General features: G+C 44.0%; 1 protein-coding gene across 1 annotated transcript in view; it reads right to left on the reverse strand.

Moving 5' to 3' along the window:
* Positions 1 to 3,432: 3,432 nt before the first annotated feature.
* The window catches only part of cdh2 (cadherin 2, type 1, N-cadherin (neuronal)), a 194,914-nt gene continuing 178,798 nt past the window's right edge, over positions 3,433 to 19,548 (reverse strand). The window contains exon 16 of the mRNA XM_073045892.1: positions 3,433 to 4,842. Coding sequence (XP_072901993.1) covers positions 4,633 to 4,842 — 210 coding nt within the window. The 3' untranslated portion in view covers positions 3,433 to 4,632. The remainder of the gene's footprint in view (positions 4,843 to 19,548) is intronic.

Genomic DNA, 19,548 nt, shown 5'->3' on the forward strand with positions numbered 1-19,548 from the left:
ACAATGTTTCCAAGCTGCAGTGTTCTCCTGCTGAGGAAGTCAAAGGATCCAGTTGGAGGAGCTACAGAGGCCCAGGTTTTGGAGCTTTTAGATTAAAACTGAGGGTTATGATTAAGTTGAACACTGAGCTGTATGGAATGAAGAGCAGCCTGATGCAAGTCCACTGCTGACATATTGTGACAGTAGGACATACGGATGAATGACAAATAGAGGGGTTACAGTGAATAAAATGGTCAGCACATCGTGGGCCAAGGGGCTTATAATTGTGCTGTACTGTTCCATGCTATTAAATCAGTACTTTGTTCTCTACGTGCTTGGAGTCTAAATAAGTAAGGATACTATTTGGCCCACCAGGACAGTGCCAGCTCCCTGTGGAGGAGTTTTCAGTTTTCACCCCCTGCTCTCTCCCAATAGATTGCTTATTATAGCAGAGTGCAGCACAGAAACAGGCCCTTCAGCCCATCACATCCATGCTGAGCTTTTCACCCATCAACTAATCCCACTTGCCCATATTAGGCCATAGACTGAGTAACACACACACGACTCTGGTGGAATACAGCAGGTTAGACTAGGCAACAGCTACGGAGGGAATAAACACGTTTCAGGCCGAGACGCTTCATCCAATAGGAGGGGACAGTGGAAGTGGACCATAGAAGGAAGGAAAAGAGGAACCAGAGGAAGGTGATTGTCAGTTGAGGAAAAGAGATGGACTGAGAGGGTAATCAGAATGGGGAACAGAAAAAGAGTGGAAGGAAGGGTTAGTAATGAAATCAATGTTCATGCCATCAGATTGAAAGCTATCCAAAAGTGTTAACTTCTCCAACCTGAGTTTTTCTTCATCGTGTCAGCAGAGAAGGCAGTGGACAGACTGGGAATGGGAAGTTGAATTAACATGGGTAGCCACTTCCTTTTGTGGCAGACAGCATGAAGGTGCCTAATCTGTATTGGGTCTCACCAATGTAGGAAGCTGCATTGGGAGCACAGGGCTGTATCCTTCTATAGCTTGCATTATGTATTTGTCCCTTAAACACAATAATCTTGTCTGATTCCACACCTCCTCTTGCAGTGAGTTCCACATATTAATTACTACTTGTGTAAAAAATCTTGCCGTTCGGATCCTTTCACGTTAAGTCTACGCCCTCGTTTCTGATTTTCCCTTGACAATTAGCAAAACAATGATGAGTATCGATGCCTCCCATAATTATACCTCTATCAGGTCATACCTCAGACCCCTTCACTACAAGGAAAACAACCCAGCCTATCCATTCTCTCCCCGTAACTCAAGAACCCTAATGCAATCAACATCCTCTGCACTCTCTCCAGCACAATCGTATGGGCGACATCAGCACAGAATGTTCTCTCAAACATCAGTCCAATTCCTTTTTAAAATAAAAACAGGAAATATTGTAATCAACAGACACCTTTAGAGAAAGAAAGTCCATTTTTGATTACTCCTCACTCTCCCAGATACTGCCTGTACAGCAAAGTATTTGCATTGTTTGATTTAATTCAAATTTTCAGCATCTACAGTTTTAGTTTATTTGTAATCTCTTTTAAAAGATCGCATTTGCCAATTTTTAACATTCTTGTTCAATGTATGGAATTACCAGCATCTGTGTCAATGGAGATCTCTCGTGCACTGCATTCAGTGCTGGATTACCCTGGTACTCACTGAGTGTGGCTGAGGCTTCATCACCACAGTGCAGAATAAGCTTGGTATTAGCAGCATGGCAAATGCTCTGCACATCTGCAGAGTTGTGGGCACAGCTCGGAACCAGCCTCCACTCTATGGATTCTGTTCTCACTGCGTCAGTAAAGCGGCCAGCAAAGTCAAAGACTCACCCACCCAGGACATTCTCTCTGCTCTCCCCATCCCACCGAGCAGGAGCCTGAAAGCATCGACCACCGAGTTCAAGGACAGATTCTACTCTGCTATATTAAGAGTACAAGATGGACTCCTGCATTATGAACTTTTCACTTTGTAAGCTGTACCTTTTCTGCAGCTGCTACACTATTTGACTTGTTCTGTGCTCGGTGCACCGTGTAATGATCTGACCTGAATGAAAGCATGCAAGACAAGCTTTGCACTGTTCATGTGACAATAATAAATCAATTCCAGTTTCAAAATAAACTCATCTCTAAACACCCAGGACCATGGTCTTGGGGCCTTTATCTGCAACTGGCCGACGGCTGTCTTGCATTGGTCATAGCATTTCATCCACCCCAGCAGGGTGGTCTGGGCAGCCCCTGCTGCGGCTGGATGCAGCACCAACTCCATCTTGAAGCTCAGCAGTGATACCACTGCTATACACTGGATCAACAACACGAGACTGAGCGCAGGAAAGAGATGGCGTGTTATGGCGTCAGAGCAGCAACCTAACCCTTCAGCAGGACCGGAGAACTGGTTGTTGGCTCGGAAGTGGAGGGTGGCCTACTCAAAACCGTGAACTCATGGAAGGAGCAGCTGTAGAGATGGTCAACAGATACAAGTACCTTGGCATCCACATCACCAGCAATCTCACCTGGTCCCTCCACCTTCGACAAGTCCACAAGAATTCTCTCCAACAAATCTCTATACAGACACATTACAGGCAGCATCCTGACAGGGTGCATCTCAGCCTGCTGTGACAACTACTCTGCTCTGGACCGACAGGACCTGCAGAGTGTTAAGCACTGCCCTTCCTATCACAGGCCTGTCACATCCTTCCACCCAGCCCTTTTTCATCTGGGCTGTATCAGAGAGGCTAATAGTATCATTGAGAAAGCCTGCTACCCTGGCCATTCCCTTTTCTCTCTACCTTCCAGCAGAAGATTTAGGTGATTCAAAGCCTGGACGACACGATTCAAGAACAGTTACCTACCCGCTGCTATCAGGCTCCTGAACTGATCACCGCTTTTACAAACCCCGCCCCCCACCCCACCTTCGCCTCATTCTTAAATCCTTAATTCTACCTCTTCTGTAATTGCCACTTTCATTGTGTCTTTTCACCCCACCTCATTGGGCAGAAGATACGAAAGTGTGAAGGTACAAGGATCAAAGACAGCTTCTACCCTGCTGTCTAGAGACTATTAAATGGTCCATATGACAAGATGGACTTGACCTTACAATCTACTTCGTTATGGCCTTGCACTTTCTCTGTAACTGTGACACTTTATTCTGAATTCTGTTATTATTTTTCCCTCGACTACCTCAATGCATTGTGATGAAGTGACCCAGGATGGATGGCATGCAGAACAAAGCTTTTTACTGTACCCTGGCACATGTGACAATGCCAAGTCATATTTACAGGCTTATTCACCCTCTATGTTGGTCTTTTGGTCACACAGTAGATCTTCCACTGTGTTCCACATTCCGGAGGCAACAAAGAGGCTGTAAAATGATAAATGTAAAATTCTTCAGGTATGTTCACAAAATAAAGCCAACAGCAAAAAAAAAATCAAAAAAGTAGCCTTTAATTTATTTCAGGGGCAGAGGTGAACGGTAAAATTGCCAACACCATTGCTATTCCCTCTTGCTTCATTAATTAGTGCTCCAGCTACAACCCCACCCCTGCTGCTTTTTGGTACAAATTATGTAAAATGCTTGTGCTAGTTAAGAATTACAAAGAAAATAGTCATCGTTGTCATGGTCTATCTACGTCTCAAATCAGTCAACAATCATTTTCTCCAGAAGTGTTCTCCATCGCTAGGTTCACCCAATCAGGGGAAAAACATGCAACAAAAATTCCTTGGAATCGCTCATTTTTTTTTTCTTTTTGAATTTTTTTTCTCAAACATGTCCCGAAGATCTTGTCGACTACAGCTTTTAACATTATGTACACTTTCATTTTATACAGTGGATTTAAAACAAAAAAAAACAACCAAAAAGAAATGTCGGTATCAGGTCTTGGCTTGAGTCTGGAACACAAACTCTTCTTCCCAAATGTAAACTTCTGTTCCCAACCCCAAACCCTCATCGAGAAGACAAAATCTAAAAGGCCCCATTATAAATCCAGGCGGTGTGATCTCCACCATTTAACTCTCTACTCAACCCAAGTTAAACTTTAGCACTTCCAAAACAGGAATCCGATAGATGATTGGCTGACCTTCCACGCTTAAGAAAACGGACAGCAGGTTTATGAAATTTGGTGTTCTTAGCATCTTTCTTAAAACTAAAAAAAGCAGAGAACAGCTGATTATTTCCTAAACCATGTTTTCCCCCATCCCCATTTTCACCTGAGGAGGAGTGGCAGAAAAAAAGAGATAATCACTTCAAAAAATGTCACAGTTATTGTTAAAGCGTGTAACTTAACTCTAATGCATCAGATGAAAAAGTGTACAAAAAGGCACAACGTCCCAGTGCTTCTGTACTTTGAAGTTCAAGTGTGACAGAGCTCTTATAACCAATCTCTCCTTAAAATAGTGTCAATTTACCGATTATCCCGCTGATGCAAACTTTGCAACCTACACCAAAGCTTTTGACAAGCGCCTGTTATAACTGACTAGTGAGTTAAAGCCTAGCCTTTATCTCGTGAGTGTGATGTGTATGTATGCCTGTTGCTTCTGCTGGGAATAAATCGGTTAAAAGTTCGTAGTCAGCAACATTTGATCCAGGTGGGGTGTGGGGGTGGGGGGAGGGGAGAAACCAAGGCCCTAGAGGTCACTGCCTCCGCCATACATGTCCGCCAGCTTCTTGAAACGTGGCCCCCAGTCATTCAGGTAATCGTAGTCCTGGTCTCCACCAGAACTCGTGGAGTTGAGGGAGCTCAAGGATCCTGCTGTCGAACCACTTCCCTCATAGTCAAACACCAGCAGCGAGTCATAAGGAGGTGCAGTGGGATCGTTGTCTGCTGCCTTGAGACCCTGTGACATTCAAACAAAAAACTGCATTAGGTTACTGTGCGGGACTGAGTCACCCGTAAGATCACAACTAAGGCTGTGACTCACGCCGGCCAAGGTTCCCAACTAAGCTAGTCCCATTTGCCTTTGTTTGACCCCCATCCCCCTAAGCCTTTCCTATCTGTGTACATTTACAATTTTGTAATAGTACTCACCTTTACCGTTTCCTCTGGCAGTTTGATGTGCATAGCCACCACCCTCCTTGTGAAAAGTTGCCCCTCAGGTCCCCTTTAAATCTTTCCCCTCTCACCTTAAACCTGTGCCCCCCACCCGAGGAAAACATCGAACATGTACCTTATCTATACCCCTCCTATAAACGTCTAAAATTCAACCTTTAACTTCCTACGCTAGTCCCTAATGCTGCATTTGGCTCAAATTGCTCTGAACCTCTTACCCACATACCCATTCAAATGTCTTTTTAAACATTGTAAACCAGTCCCTATACCACATACCACACCATCCAAGCCCCTCTCGTCCGTGTACTTATTCGAGTGTTTCTTAGTTGATATTATTATCCCCGCCTCAACCATTTCCTTTGGCAGCTCATTCCATATACTCACCAAGGTCTGTGAAAAGTTGCTGTTTAGGTCTGCTTTAAATCCCTCCCTTTTCACCTTAAATCTTAGTTTCAGGCTCTTACTGAAAATGACTGTGACCATTCACCATATGTATACCCTCCATGATTTTATAAGTCTCTCTAAAGTCATCCCTCTTCACCACAGGAAAAAACCATCCTAGCGTATCCAGGTTCTCCTTATAACTCAAACCCACCAGCCCAGGCAACATCCTAGTGAATCTTTTCTGCATCTTCTCTGGCTTAATCACAGCCTTCCTTTTGGATCGAGACTGGGACTGCATACAATATTCCACACATGGCAATGTCCTTTACAACTGCAGCATGACGTCCCAGCTCCTGTGCACAATACTCTGTCCGATGATAAACACGACTTTCTACAATGTTGAAAATCTTCAGCAGCACACACTAAATGCTGGAGAAACTCAGCATCCATGGAGGGGGAAATAAAGAGTTAATGTTTCAGCCTGAGCCCTTCATCAGGACTGGAAAGGAATGGGGCAGAAGCCAGAATAAGTTGGAGGAGATGAAGCAATACAAGCTGGGAAGGTGATGGATGAGACCAGGTGAGGGGGAAGGATCTCCCAGTGGCTTCCATTTCAACTTAACTTCCCATTCTGACCATGGCCGGCTCTACTGCCATGAGGACACCTCTTCTCTTCTCCCAATTGTCCATCGTCTCCCTCCTGTACCCCTCCTCCTTCCCTTTCTTTCATTGCCCACTATTATATTCCTCCTCCTTCAGGCCTTTACCCTTTCCATCTGTCACCTCGCATCTTCCTAATTTGTCCCTTCCCTCCCCTCCCCAAACTACTCACCTTCCCCCTCCCCTGGTGTCAACTATTACCAGCCAGCTTGCACCTGGCTTCTCCCTTCTGGTCCTGATCAAGGGCCTCGTCCTGAAATGTTGACCGTTTATTCTTCTCTATAGCTGCTGATTGACTTGCTGAGTTCCTCCAGCATTGTTGCTCTGTCTGATAGTAACTATCTGGGTGAGAAAGTCAGGGCTAATTCTATAACCTGTAACAATGAAGTATGTTAAACATTGGAAAGTATCAAGTGTTTTCTACTTTCCTGGAACCATGCCCTGCTGTTCATTTCAGGATATGAAAAGCAGACCTTTGTAAAGTCACTCATCAAGTACCTTTCAGAACTCCACTGCTCAAAACAGCTATTAAAACCTGCATCAGATACCAACTGCTAATCTGTGTATCGTTCAACAACCTTTTATGGAGAGAGACTGTGGAGCAGTCCCAGAATTTTCCACACTCTATGCCTCAGCTCGCTCCCCATTATTGGAAAAGGCGGCTGATACTTTCCAGTGAGTCACACACAATGCTCAGCGCTTCCTTCCTAATTCTTCACAACGCAGGAGACCATTCAGCCCACAAGGGTTATGCTGCCCAGGAGAACTGTCCAATTGCTCCCATTGCCCCATGGCCACTGCAACTCGTGCAGTCCGATGCAACGTGGCTTAGTAAGGCAGCTGCTCTGCCTGTGATCGCAAGAAACTACAGAAAGTTGTGGAGACTGTTCAGCACATAGTGGAAATCTGCCTCCTCCCCACGAACACTGTCTCAGTAAAGCAGCCAACACAATGAATATTCCCCATCCACCACAGACATTCTCTCTGTCCTCCACTCATCAAGCAGAAGACACAAAGCCAGAAAGCGGACATCACGAAGCTCAAACACAGCTTCTAACCCACTACTGAATGGTCCCCTCGTATATAGGATGAGCTCTCAATCTCATAGTCTGCCTCATTATGACCTTGCTCCTCACTGTCTGCCAGCACTGCACTCTGTGACTGTAACACTGTTCTGTCATTGCTTTTCCCTTGTTCTATCTCAATGCACTGTTATAATAAATGATCTTTATGGATGGTATGCAAAACAAAAAGTTTTCACTGTTCTCAGTAGGTGATAATAAACCAATTTATCCCAGCAAAAGCCCATCAACTCCCCTTTGGCTCATTTTGGGATTTACCTGCTCATCTCTGGGATACAGTTAGCTGCCTGGGCATGCTGAGGGAGCTCTTGCAGCAACAGGGAGAATATTTCAAGTACACAAGCAACAGTGGAGGTTTGCACTGAATCCAGGAGCTTTAACAAGCGGGACTGTGTGCTACCCTGTGCCAGACACATCACGGTAAGGTACGATCACGATACAAAGCAAGTAGGATGGAATGGATATGGGAAGCTGAAGTGCCTGCTTCTCTGTGGTTTGACTCTATGACTATGAAATGAACGGAACCCTCAATACACAAGCTGGCCGAGCAATTCTTCACTTACAAAGGTGAAATACCATCAGCTATTAGAGATGGTCAACGGGGGATATTATTAAAGTCTCTACAGCATCTTTCGAAATAGTGAAGGGAGGGAGCAGTCTACAGAGACAGAAGAAAACCCAGCAGTGCTTTTTTTTTGACCAGAGAAGATGAAGCTGAGAATTAATCTAAGCACTCAAAACCGTGAGGGACTTGGCTGCAGTAGAGGAGAGACTGCCTGAGGTGATACTATGAGCGCTACGGTATACCCCTGCATTCCTGCACAGTCATGCGTCTGAAAGCCAGCCTCTTAAATGTCACTGCCGTATCTGCGTCCACCATCTCTGACACATAACACTCTGAGTAAAAAAAATACTTGACCTACACTTCCTTTAAACTTTCGCCCTTAAATGCATGTCGTCAATTACTTGGTATTTCTATCCTGGAAAAACTATTGACTCTTTTATAAATATCTGTCCAGTCTCCACTCAGCCTCTGATGCTCCAGGGAAAATAACACAAGTTTGTCTAACCTGTCCATATAGCTCACCTCCCCTATTCCAGGCAGCACCCGAGTAAATCGCTTCAGGACCCTCTACAAAGCCTCCACATCTTTTCTGTATTGGAGTGACCAGAATTGCTCTCGTCTCCTTTAAACAGAAAAGTCTAACACCCCAAAATCAGGAAAATGAGGATATTTTGATGGGGACCTGGAACTCACTACTTAAGAGGATGGGAGGTACAGAAACTCTCTCCATAACTAAAGACCATCTGAATAAGCCCATAAAATAATAGCCACAAGTATGTCCTCTAGAAACACTGGGGATACAAGAGATGGCAAATGCCAAGATCAGAAACAAAGAAGAAACTGTCAAGAAACTCAGCACTTCAGGTAGCACCTGAGGGAGAAGAATAGTTGATGCTTTGGGTCAAGACTGCCCCGATTAGGGTCTCAACCATCTCTTTACCTCCAGAGATGCTGGGGCTTGACAGGTTGTTTTGTGCCCTTCCAGGTACAGAGTAGAACTGAGTAGTTGGGAATGGTTAATAAAACCGTTAGACATAGTAATAGAATTAGGCCATTCAGCCCATCGAGTCTGCCCTGCCATTCCATCATTGCTGATTTATTAACCCTCTCAACCCCATTCTGCCTTCTCACCATAACCGTTGACACCCTGACTAATCAAGAACCTATTAACCTCCGATGTAAATATATTCAATGACTTGGCTTCCGCGGTCACATGTGGCAATGAATTCCTCAGATTCACCATCCTCTGACTGAAGAAATTCCTGCTCAGCTGTTCTGAATAGACACCCCTCTAGTCCAGGGGTTCCCAACCTTTTTGATGCCATGGACCATTAAGAAAGAATCTGTGAAGCCCAGGTTGGGAACTCCTGCTCCAGTCTGAAGCTGTGCCCTCTGGTCCTAGAATCACCCATGATAGGAAACATCCTCTCGACGTATATTTTCTCATGTCTTTCGAAGTTTAAACTTCAAAGTAAATTTGTTATCAAAGTATTTATGTCACCATATGCAACCCTGAGATTTATTTTCTTGTGGACCTACTCAATAAATCCATGGAGTAATAACCATAACAGAGTAAATAAAAGATGGCACCAACTTGGGCAGTCAACCAGTGTGCAAGAGACAACAAACAAAAAGAAAGAAATAACAGTAATACTAAACAAAATAATTAATAAATCTCGAGGTAATGAGATGAAGAGTCCTTGAAAGTGAGACCATTGGTTGTGGGAACATTTCAATGATGGGGCAAGTGAAGTTATCCTCTTTGGTTCAGGAGCCTGATGGTTGAAGGGTAGTAACTGCTCCTGAATCTGTTGGTGGGTCCTGAGGCTCCTGTACCTTCTTCCTGATGGCAGCAGTGAGAAAGAACATGTCCTGGTTGGTGGGGGTCCCTTATGATGGATGTTGCTTTACTGAGACAGGGTTTCATGTAGATGTGCCCAGTGGTGGGGAGGGCTTTACTGATAATGGACTAGGCCTTATCCACTTCTTATTGTAGGATTTCCAGTGAGATCCACCCCTCATTCTTTTAAGCTCCAGCAAGCACAGGCCCAGAGCCACTAAACTCATCATACATTAATCATTTCATTCCTGGCATCATTCTCATGAACCTCCTCTGGACCATCTCCAATGTCGGCACATCTCACAAAACTCCATTGTACTTGTGTTCCTTACCACTGACCTACAAGTTAAGTTTTAGGGAATCCTACACAAGGACTCCCATGTCCTTCTGCATCTCAGATTTTTGAATTTTCTGCCCATTCTACGTTTTTGTTCCTTCTACCAAAGTGCATAACCATACACTTGCATGCGACCTGCAACACCTGGCGAGATGGCGGCACGACAAAGTTTGCAGCGGCCTCTCTGGAATTGATATCTGTTATTTGTCAAGTGGGGTGCCGTGCACAATCCTAATCTGATGAAAAACAGACGTGGGAGCACAGAAGAACATCTGGAAATCTCCAGGAAGGCCTTCTTCGTTGCTGCTGCTGTTGTGAGGTCCGGGTCTCTGCTGGGAAGAACAGGCCCCCAGTCCTCGGGGTCGCGTTGCCGGTGGCGGGGGCTTCGTAGTGCGCACAGCAGAGGATGGTGCTCGGAAAGGCTGTGCCGGAGGGGATGGTCGGAGGCTTGGAGGTTCAATGGACTCGGAGTCCGCTGCGGTCGGGGCACTTTCACTGTGTGCTGCGTCTACGAGGCTGGGTTCGGCGGCGCCGTGGAAGTCCATAGCGGGGGTATTCCCTTCTGCCGTCTGCGTGAGATGACCAGTCTATCGGGACCCTGAGGACTTGTGGAAACTGTGTGGTGGTTTATTTCGAACTTATAGTCTTTTAGCATCTTTGGACTATTTTTACTGTGCCCATGGTCTATTTTTTTAAAATCAATTATGGTATTGCTTGCACAGTTGTAACTATATGTAACTATGTGGTTTTGTGTAGGTCTTGTAACTTTAGCTTTTGGTTTGTTGGGTGGTAGAGTTGGTCACCTGACTTGGTGTGTCTGGGTAATCTTGTTTTGTCTGGTGGGTTTGGAGCTCCTTTCCAGGAAACATGCTAAGATGGTAGCGCGATATTAATACACAGCAGCCTCTCCGGACTCTGGACTGGGGATTGCCAAACGTTATGTGGATTTTCTAGTGTAGTTTGTTTTGTCGTGTGCTTTTGTGATATCATTCTGGAGGAACGTTGTTTCATTTTTTAAACTGCATTGCAGTTGTGGTTTCTAAATGACTATAAACCGAAATTCAATTCAATTGTTGACACTGTTTCCCATCTGCCACGTCTTTGCCCACTCTCCATATCCAAGTTCGTCTGCAGCTTCACCTGCTTCTTTGGCACTACTTGACCCTGCACCTATCTTTGCACTGTCCGCAAATTTGGCCACAAAGCCGTCAATTACATCTAAATCATTGATACATAATGTGAAAATAAGCAGTCCAAACACAGACACCTGCACACACTACTAGTCTCCAGCAGCAAACCTCAAAAGGCCCCATTTATTACCACTCTTTGCCTCTTAACAGTCAGCCAGTTTTCTATCCATGCTAGTATCTTTCCTGTAATGTCATGGGTGCTTAGCTTGTTAAGAAAACTCACGTGCAACACTTTGTCAATGGCCTTCTGAAATTCCAAGTAAAGAACTTCCACTGAGTATTTGTTAACCTCACCAGCTATTTCCTCAAAGAATTCAAACAAATCTGTCAAGCAACATCTTCCCAAACACAGAAGTCAGGCTACATGGCCTATAATTCCCTCTGTTCAGCCATCCTCCTTTCTTAATGATTTGAGTGATACTTGTAATTTTCCAGTCCTCCAGAATCTCGTGATTCTTGACAGATCATTATTAATGACTCCACAATCTCTTCAGCCACTTCTTTCAGAACCTCAGTGTGTAGTCCATTGGGTCTCAGTAACTTATCTACCTTCAGACCTTCCTTCTTCCTGAGCATTTTTCTCCGCCATTTCTCTGTCCCCATTACCTCTCCAGGATCTTTTTCCAACAGAACGATATCCACGCTCACCTCTCCTTTACTTTTTCATATATCTAAAAAAACATTTTGCATCCTCTTTGACATTATTGGCTAGCTTCACATTTCAGATTTCCTCCTCTTAGTTTTTAGTTGCCTACTGCTGGTTTTTTTTTTTAAAGCTTCCCAATCTACTAACTTCCCACTAATTTTTGCTCTCTTATATGCTCTCTCTTTTGCATTCACTCCTCCTTTGGGATCTACCTATCTGCATTTTCCGAAATGTTTCCAGAAGCACCAGTCATTGTTGCTCTGCTGTCATCCTTGTTAGCGTCCCCTTCCAATCATGTTTGGCCAGCTCCTCTCTCATGCCTCTGCAATCCCCTCTACTCTATTATAACACTGATAGGTCTGATTTTCTCTTTTCCCTCTCAAACTGCAGGGTGAATTATATCATATTATGATCAATGCTTCCTAAGGGTTCCTTTACCTTAAGCTCCCTAATCAAATCTGGTTCATTACACAACACCCAATCCAGAATTGCTTTTTTCCTAGTGGCTTCAATCACAAGCTGCTCTAATGTAGACATTCTCCAAGTTCCTTCTCATGGGATCCAGCAACATCCTGATTTTCCCCATCTACCTGTAGATTAAAATTCCCCATGAATATTGAAATATTGCCCTTTTAACATGCCTTTTCTATCCAACATCCTGCCTACTATTTGGAGGTCTGTTTGCACTCTCATCAGGGTCTTTTTACCCTTGTAGCTTCTTAACTCTACCCACAAGTATACATCATCTTCCTATCCTACATCAATTCTTTCTCAGGATTCAATTTCATTTTTTTTTTTAAACCAATGGAGCCACCCCACCCCTCTCTGTCTACCTGTTCATCCTTCTGATACAATGTGTATCCTTGGATGTTAAGTTCCTGACTATGATTTTCCTTCAGCTACGACTCAGTACGACGTAACTGGCAATCTGTAATTGTGCTACAAGATGATTTACCGTAGATGCCGGATTATAAGCCGCTACTTTTCTCCCACGCTTTGAACAGCTTTGAACACTGTGGCCTTTACTACAGTGCGGCTAATGCATGTTTTTTTTTCATGCCGCCAAAAACATTTTGCCTCGTAACAGTAGACCAATAAAATTGATGAGTAGTTCACAGAGGTCCAATGAAATTGTACGATAAATCAAGCGCACTTTCACAATTATTGTAAATCAGTCATTTGTACTCACCCTCATCAACATGGAAAACACTCGAAGAAAAGCATTGTGCTGCCTTTATGGCAGTTATTTAGTTTATAATAGTTTCGCTTAGTAATTCATTTGTTAGTATTTTCTAGTTAAAGTTAGAAGTGTTTTAAGTATATTTGTTTTCTGTACTACATCCCGGGATGCTATGACGTCACATCCGGTTTCGCCGCGTCTTGTGGGGAAATACCGGTTTGCGATAAACGGAAAGGTGGGGGGGGGGGGGGGGGGGAGCGCATTAGACCCGAGCGAAAACGCTGCTTTTAAGTTAAAGGCGATCAATAACTTTTCCTGGTAGGCTGCAGTATATATTTTTTTACCAGTCGTTAGGAGATATTGGATTGTTGTTCGTGCATTGTTCAGTAAAAAAGTATACGCAACGTAATTTGTGTGTTACCGATACGTATGTATATTTTAAAGTAGCCGTGTTACAGGCACGGTTCGAAAAAAAGCATTTGCAATATGTATTTGTTTATGTTACCATAAGGATTTAATTAAAAGTTAAAAAATCCTCACGTGTAATATCTGTGTAAATATCTCATATTACAACATGGGACACCTGTGGCTTAAAATCCGGTGCGGCTTGTACAAGTACAAAATTGATTTTCTTTCTAAAATTAGAGCCTGCGGCTTTTAATCAGGTGCGCTCTGTAGTACGGAATCTACGGTACCTTATTCCTTTTACTGCAAGCTCTTAAATATAACACCTTAAGTCCTGTATTCATCAGCCTTTTCGATTTTTTACTCATGTTACACTTCAACTTATCCCACTGACTGCAATTTTGCCTTGTAATCTGCCTGTCCTTCCCCACACTCTCACGACACACTGCATCTACTTGTATGTGAATTGCCAATAGTGTGGTTCCCGTCCCCTTTAAAATCAGTTAAAACCCTCCCCAAAAGCTCTAGCAAACCTGCCCACAAGGATATTGACCCTCCTGGGGTTCAGGTATAACCTGTCGTTTTGTACAGGTTATACCTTCCCCAGAAGAGATCCCTATAATCCAGAAATCTGAAACCCTGCCCCCTAAAAGCAATTCCTCAGCCACTCACTCATTCATCTGCCAAATCATCCTATTCTTATCCTCACTGCGGTTTGGCACAGTCAGCAATCCTGAGATCACTAACCTGGAGGTGCAACTTTTCAGCTTTCCGAGTATTCCCTCTTCAGGAACTCCTCACGTTTCCTACCCATGTTGTACCATGACTTCTGGCTGTTCACCCCCTCCCCCCCTCTTTAGAACGGTGTGGACCTGATCTGAGACATCCCTGTCCTTGGCAACTGGGAGGCAAAATACCATTTGGATTTCTTTACCATGACAATGGGATCTCATGTCTATTCCCCTACCTTTGGAATTCCCCATCATTACTGCTCTCCTCTCCTCAACTCTCTCCTTCTGAGGCACAGTGCCAGAGAACTACTCTCCGCAGCTTCTCCCTGCTGCGCCACCCCACCCCCAACAGTGTTTATTATTGAGGAAACCAGCCACTATATACTAAGAAAAACACTTGACTGATGCTAAATAATACCAGACGTACCTGTTCCGACTTCAAATCCGACTTAAAGACGGAACTCGTTCATAACCCGGGGACTGCTTGTACTTTTAAATCATCTCTAGATTATTTATAATACCTAATACAATGTAAATGCGATGTAAATAGTTGTTATGCTGTATTGTGTAGGGAATAATGACAAGAAAAAAGTCTGTACATGCTCAAACAACGAGTGCTGTAGAGAGAACTTCTGGGTTTTCCCGCTCCGCGGTTGGTTGAATCCGCACATACAATATCCGCAGATTAAGGAGGGCCGACTGTACAGCACGGAAACAGGCCATCTGGGCCCTTCTAGTCCATGCCGAACGCTTACTCTCACCTAGTCCCACCGACCTGCACTCAGCCCAAAACCCTCCATTCCTTTCCTGTCCATATACCTATCCAATTTTTCTTTAAATGACAAAAATCGAACCTGCCTCTACCACTTCTACTGGAAGCTCGTTCCACACAGCTACCACTCTCTGAGTAAAGAAGTTCCCCCTCGTGTTACCCCTAAACTTTTGACCCTTAACTCTCAACTCATGTCCTCGTGTCAATCTCCCCTACTCTCAATGGAAAAAGCCTATCCACGTCAACTCTATTTATCCCCCTCATAATTTTAAATACCTCTATCAAGTCCCCCCCTCAACCTTCTATGCTCCTAAGAATAAAGGCCTAACTTGTTCAACCTTTCTGTAACTTAGGTGCTGAAACCCAGGTAACATTCTAGTAAATCTCCTCTGTACTCTCTCTATTTTGTTGACATCTTTCCTATAATTCGGTGACCAGAACTGTACACAATACTCCAAATAAATAAAGGTAACTGCTTCCTGCAACTTCGGGGTGACTACCTACCTGTAGCTCCTATCTATCACCTCCCCATTCTCCTGTATGAGCCGAAGCTGCAGCTCTGCTTCCTTAGTATGGTCTATATGGAGCTGCAGCTTGGTGCACGTCGTATAGATGTAGCAATCTGGGAGACTGGAGGTCTCCAAATGTTCCCACGTCTCACACAAGGAACATACCACTAACTCTGGGCCCGTTCTCGGTGCACTAGCAATGTACTAATAAAATTTACTTAGAATCTCTGCCTGCCCAGCCCAAGCTTGCTGAGCTAAAGCCAGACCAACCTAACACTGGCAACTCAGCTTTGCACCTCCTTTCTCTTTATTGGCTCAAATAAAACTAACTCCCAATGAGACTTGCTGTTTCCAAATGGCTCCTGCCCTGTAAGATGTCACTATGGTTCACATGCTACCTCAGACAATGACTCACACCCGTACGAAATTTGAAATACGTTAAATTTCTCTGCCAGCTTCAGAAGTATTAATTTAATTATTAACTGCCATTCTCCACAGATCCTAGTTGACCCTCTGTCGATTATCAACCTCAAAAGCTTACTGCTAATGAGAGGTTACCACCTGACTAATGTGTTACCTGGGATTCAATTAATTTGATCAAACAAAATAGAGTGGTTACATCGATATAATATTTGCATTCTTTAAAATAAATCTAATTTTCTCTGGCCTTTGATAATGGGATTAGAGGTGGTGTCTGAAGGATCAGCCAGCATATTTTATGCATTTGGCTAATGGATTTTTTAATAAAAATATTAATCTTTCTTATTAAAAATACATTGTGCATAACCCTGTCATCTCTCCACCTAGTATCCAACATCTCTCCCATTGCACCACAGCTAAAACTCACCAAGATTTAAACCCCATGAATCAGATACTTTTAAAACCTTATCAATTCAAGCAATGCACAGAATAGCTGATGAACTCAGCAGGTCGGGCATTATCTACAGAGGGAAATGGACAGTCGATGCTATGGGCCAAGACCTTTATCCAGGAATGCAAGATTGAGGGGAGATAGCACAATGAGGTGGGGGGGGGGGGGGAGGGTGGAACAAGAGCTGGCAGGTGACAAATACACCTAAGTGAAGGGGAGGGGGAGGTATTGGTGATAGGTAGGTGAGAGAGGGAGAAACAGAAAGAATGACGTTAAGAAATTGGGAAGTGACGGATGGAAATGACAAACGATTGAATCTAAAAGGTGGTCCGTGGAATAAAGGGAAGGAGATGGTGAGGGGAACTTGGAGGATTGGCCAGGAGGTGGACAGATAGAGAGGGTGGGGAGGGGAAGAAAGGGCCAGTGGGATCAGGAAAAAAAGGAAGGGACAGAAATGAGTGGTTATCTTAAGTTCACCTCTCACCTGCCAGCTCTTTCTCCACCCCTTTGCCTCAGCTTTTTATACTGACTATGACCCTCAATCTTTCCTTCCTGATGAAGGATCTCAACTTGTATCATCAATGATCCACTTCTCTCCACAAATGCTGCCTGCACCATCGAGTTACTCAAGCTTTTTGTACGTTGCTCCAGATTTCCAGCATCTGTAGTCTCTTGTCTCAATACAAGCAATCCCCAATAAATCCATTTATTGAGAACAAATTGCTTGAAGTAGTATTTAAATTTCTGCTCTTACCAACAAGCTCTCCTAGATTGTGGAGACAATGCTTTCTGAAATATTGAAAGAATGGGGATGGCATTGCAATGGGTTAAATTTACAATCAGCCCTTCTTGCCAGATTAGTAAATCCAAACTCACATGGCATTCTTAAGGAACGGTTAAAATAGGAAATAAAGACTACAAAGTTAAGAACACTGAGAAAACTCATTCAACCCCTTTTTCAATGGATGCTGACTGACCTGCTGAGTTCATCCAGCTTGATTGTACGTGTTGATTCAACCCCTTGGAGTTTCTGCTTCTCCCCGTCCCCAACTACTTTGTGATTTATTCTACTCAACACCCATTTCATTACAGACATCTTTTGTCTCTCACTAACACCCTGTCTGAAGTTTAATCCCCTCTACATTTACAAGCCATTCCCCTCAATTTTGGCTGAGGTGAAAGGCTCTGGAGTCGACCTTCCTTCAGTGCAGTTCCAAGAGTGTCACACTGCCCGTAATACCACATTTTGGATGAGGTGTTTCCTTACACAGGTTTGCTACCCAGTTTCTGTGAATGTCGCCACAAGAGACAGCAGATGATGGAAATCTGGAATAACATCTCAGCTCCTTTGTGGCTTTCTCCTGTGAATGTAATGTACTCAATTTCCATACAAGAATGGGTTACCTTACCTGGCTCCTGTTACACCAGAGAAAAGAAGCTGGAATGTTGCAGCTGCCAAGATGTCGGTGCGACCTCGTACAGAACACTGTTCAGTTTTGGTTGTTTGCTATGGGAAAGATGCCAGTAAATTGGAAAGAGTGCAGTGGAGATTTATGAAGATGATGCCAGGACTCGAGGGGTTGAATTATGCACAGAACTTGAGCGGGTGGGGATTGCTTTCATAGGAACGGAGGAGATCAAGGGATGATCTTGTAGAGCTGTATAAAATTATGAGGAGCATAAATAGAGTAAGTGTACTCAGCTTTTTCTCCAGGATAGGGGAATCAAGAACTACAGGATGGAGGCTTAAGGTGAGAGGGGAGAGATTTCAAAGGAACCTTAGGGTCAACTTTTTTTCACCCAGGGAATAGTCCATATATGATATGGTCTGCCATAAGTGGTTGAGGAAGGTACATTAACAATAATTAAGAGGCATTTGGGCAGGTGCATGGATGGGACAAGGCAATTGAAACGTTAGGTGGGAATGTTGGCTGGCATGGACCAGTTGAGTCAAAGGGCCTTTTCCATGCTGTATAAGGATATACAGAATGCAGTATAGCCAATCAAGTACTTGGAGCAACTGCTTTAGGAATGTGGAAATGGGATAGCCAATTGAGACACAACAGGATCCCATGAAAAGCAATGGCACAATGGCCAGAATATCCATTTTCCAGAAACTGAGGGATAAATTCAGGCTGACAGAAATTCCCTGTCTGTTTGCTAACCAATGCCCCGAGCTCTTTCATGTCCTTGAAGCACAGATGGGGCCTTGGTTTAATGTTTATCAAACAGAAGGCACCTCGGGCAGGGTGGCACCCCCACAGTGCAGTCCTGGAGTGTCAGCACAGATTGTGAATGCAACCCGGCTGTAAGAGCGCAAGATCCAAAAACACTCAGCGTAGAAGCTTGCTCAGGCCACGTAGTCATGTCAGCTCCTAGAAAGAGCTTTTCACTGAGTCCCACTCTTCTGCTCTTCCTCCACAACCAACTCTCTTTTGCAAGTTCCTTCAGAACTTGCTAACACCACTCTCTGTACAATTGCCCACCTCCCTTCCAGTGATTATTTTAAATCCGTGAGAGTGATTCTCTTCTGCCGCTTAATAGATTTGATTTTGAACATTTCTTAAACCTCCTTTCAATCTTCTCTGCTCCAAGGACCCTGCATGTAAACCAGGGTACCTCAATTCTGGTAAAACTTCTCTGCACCTTCATCTAGACCTCATAGCCCACCATGTGGTGCTCAGTATTGAATTCCTGTTGAGTTTCCCTTATATTCTCACCACACACAAGCCATATGGCCAGCAGTTCTATGCCAGCTCACAGAGAGAAAAGAAATTGCATTGCCACTAGTTATCCTGGGAAGCGATTCTCCACACATTCCAATCAATTCCTCCCAGATTTCATTCAGATCAGATTAGTTTATGGCTACATACACAAGGATGCAATGAACTTCCTTGCTTACGTGAAGGTCAGAGGATAAATAGCATACATTGTAATAATAAATACAACACTAAGTACAGTGACAAGATCAAAACAACAGACTGGTGTAGAGACTGCAGTGCAGTCTGAGGCAGTGCAAAAGGAAAATAACAGAATAACCGAGAGAGATAGAATAAAAAAATTTGAGAGCCAGGCAGCAGTGCTTGGGCCAATTAACCCATCGGTGGGGTGTGGGGGAAACCAGAGGACCCTTATAGAGGTGATCTTACAGGGGTGTATAAAGTCAAGACAGTCTTTTTCTTATTATAGGCAGAATTGAGAACTGGACGGAATAGGTTTAAGTTGAGAGGGAAGAAAGCCGAAGAGCAACTTTTTCCACCCTGAGGGAGGTCCATGACTGGACAAGCTGCTAGAGGACGAGGTGGAGGATGAGATCCCCACC

Source organism: Hemitrygon akajei, chromosome 1 (genome assembly GCF_048418815.1).
Source record: "Hemitrygon akajei chromosome 1, sHemAka1.3, whole genome shotgun sequence".
NCBI classification, from domain to species: domain Eukaryota; kingdom Metazoa; phylum Chordata; class Chondrichthyes; order Myliobatiformes; family Dasyatidae; genus Hemitrygon; species Hemitrygon akajei.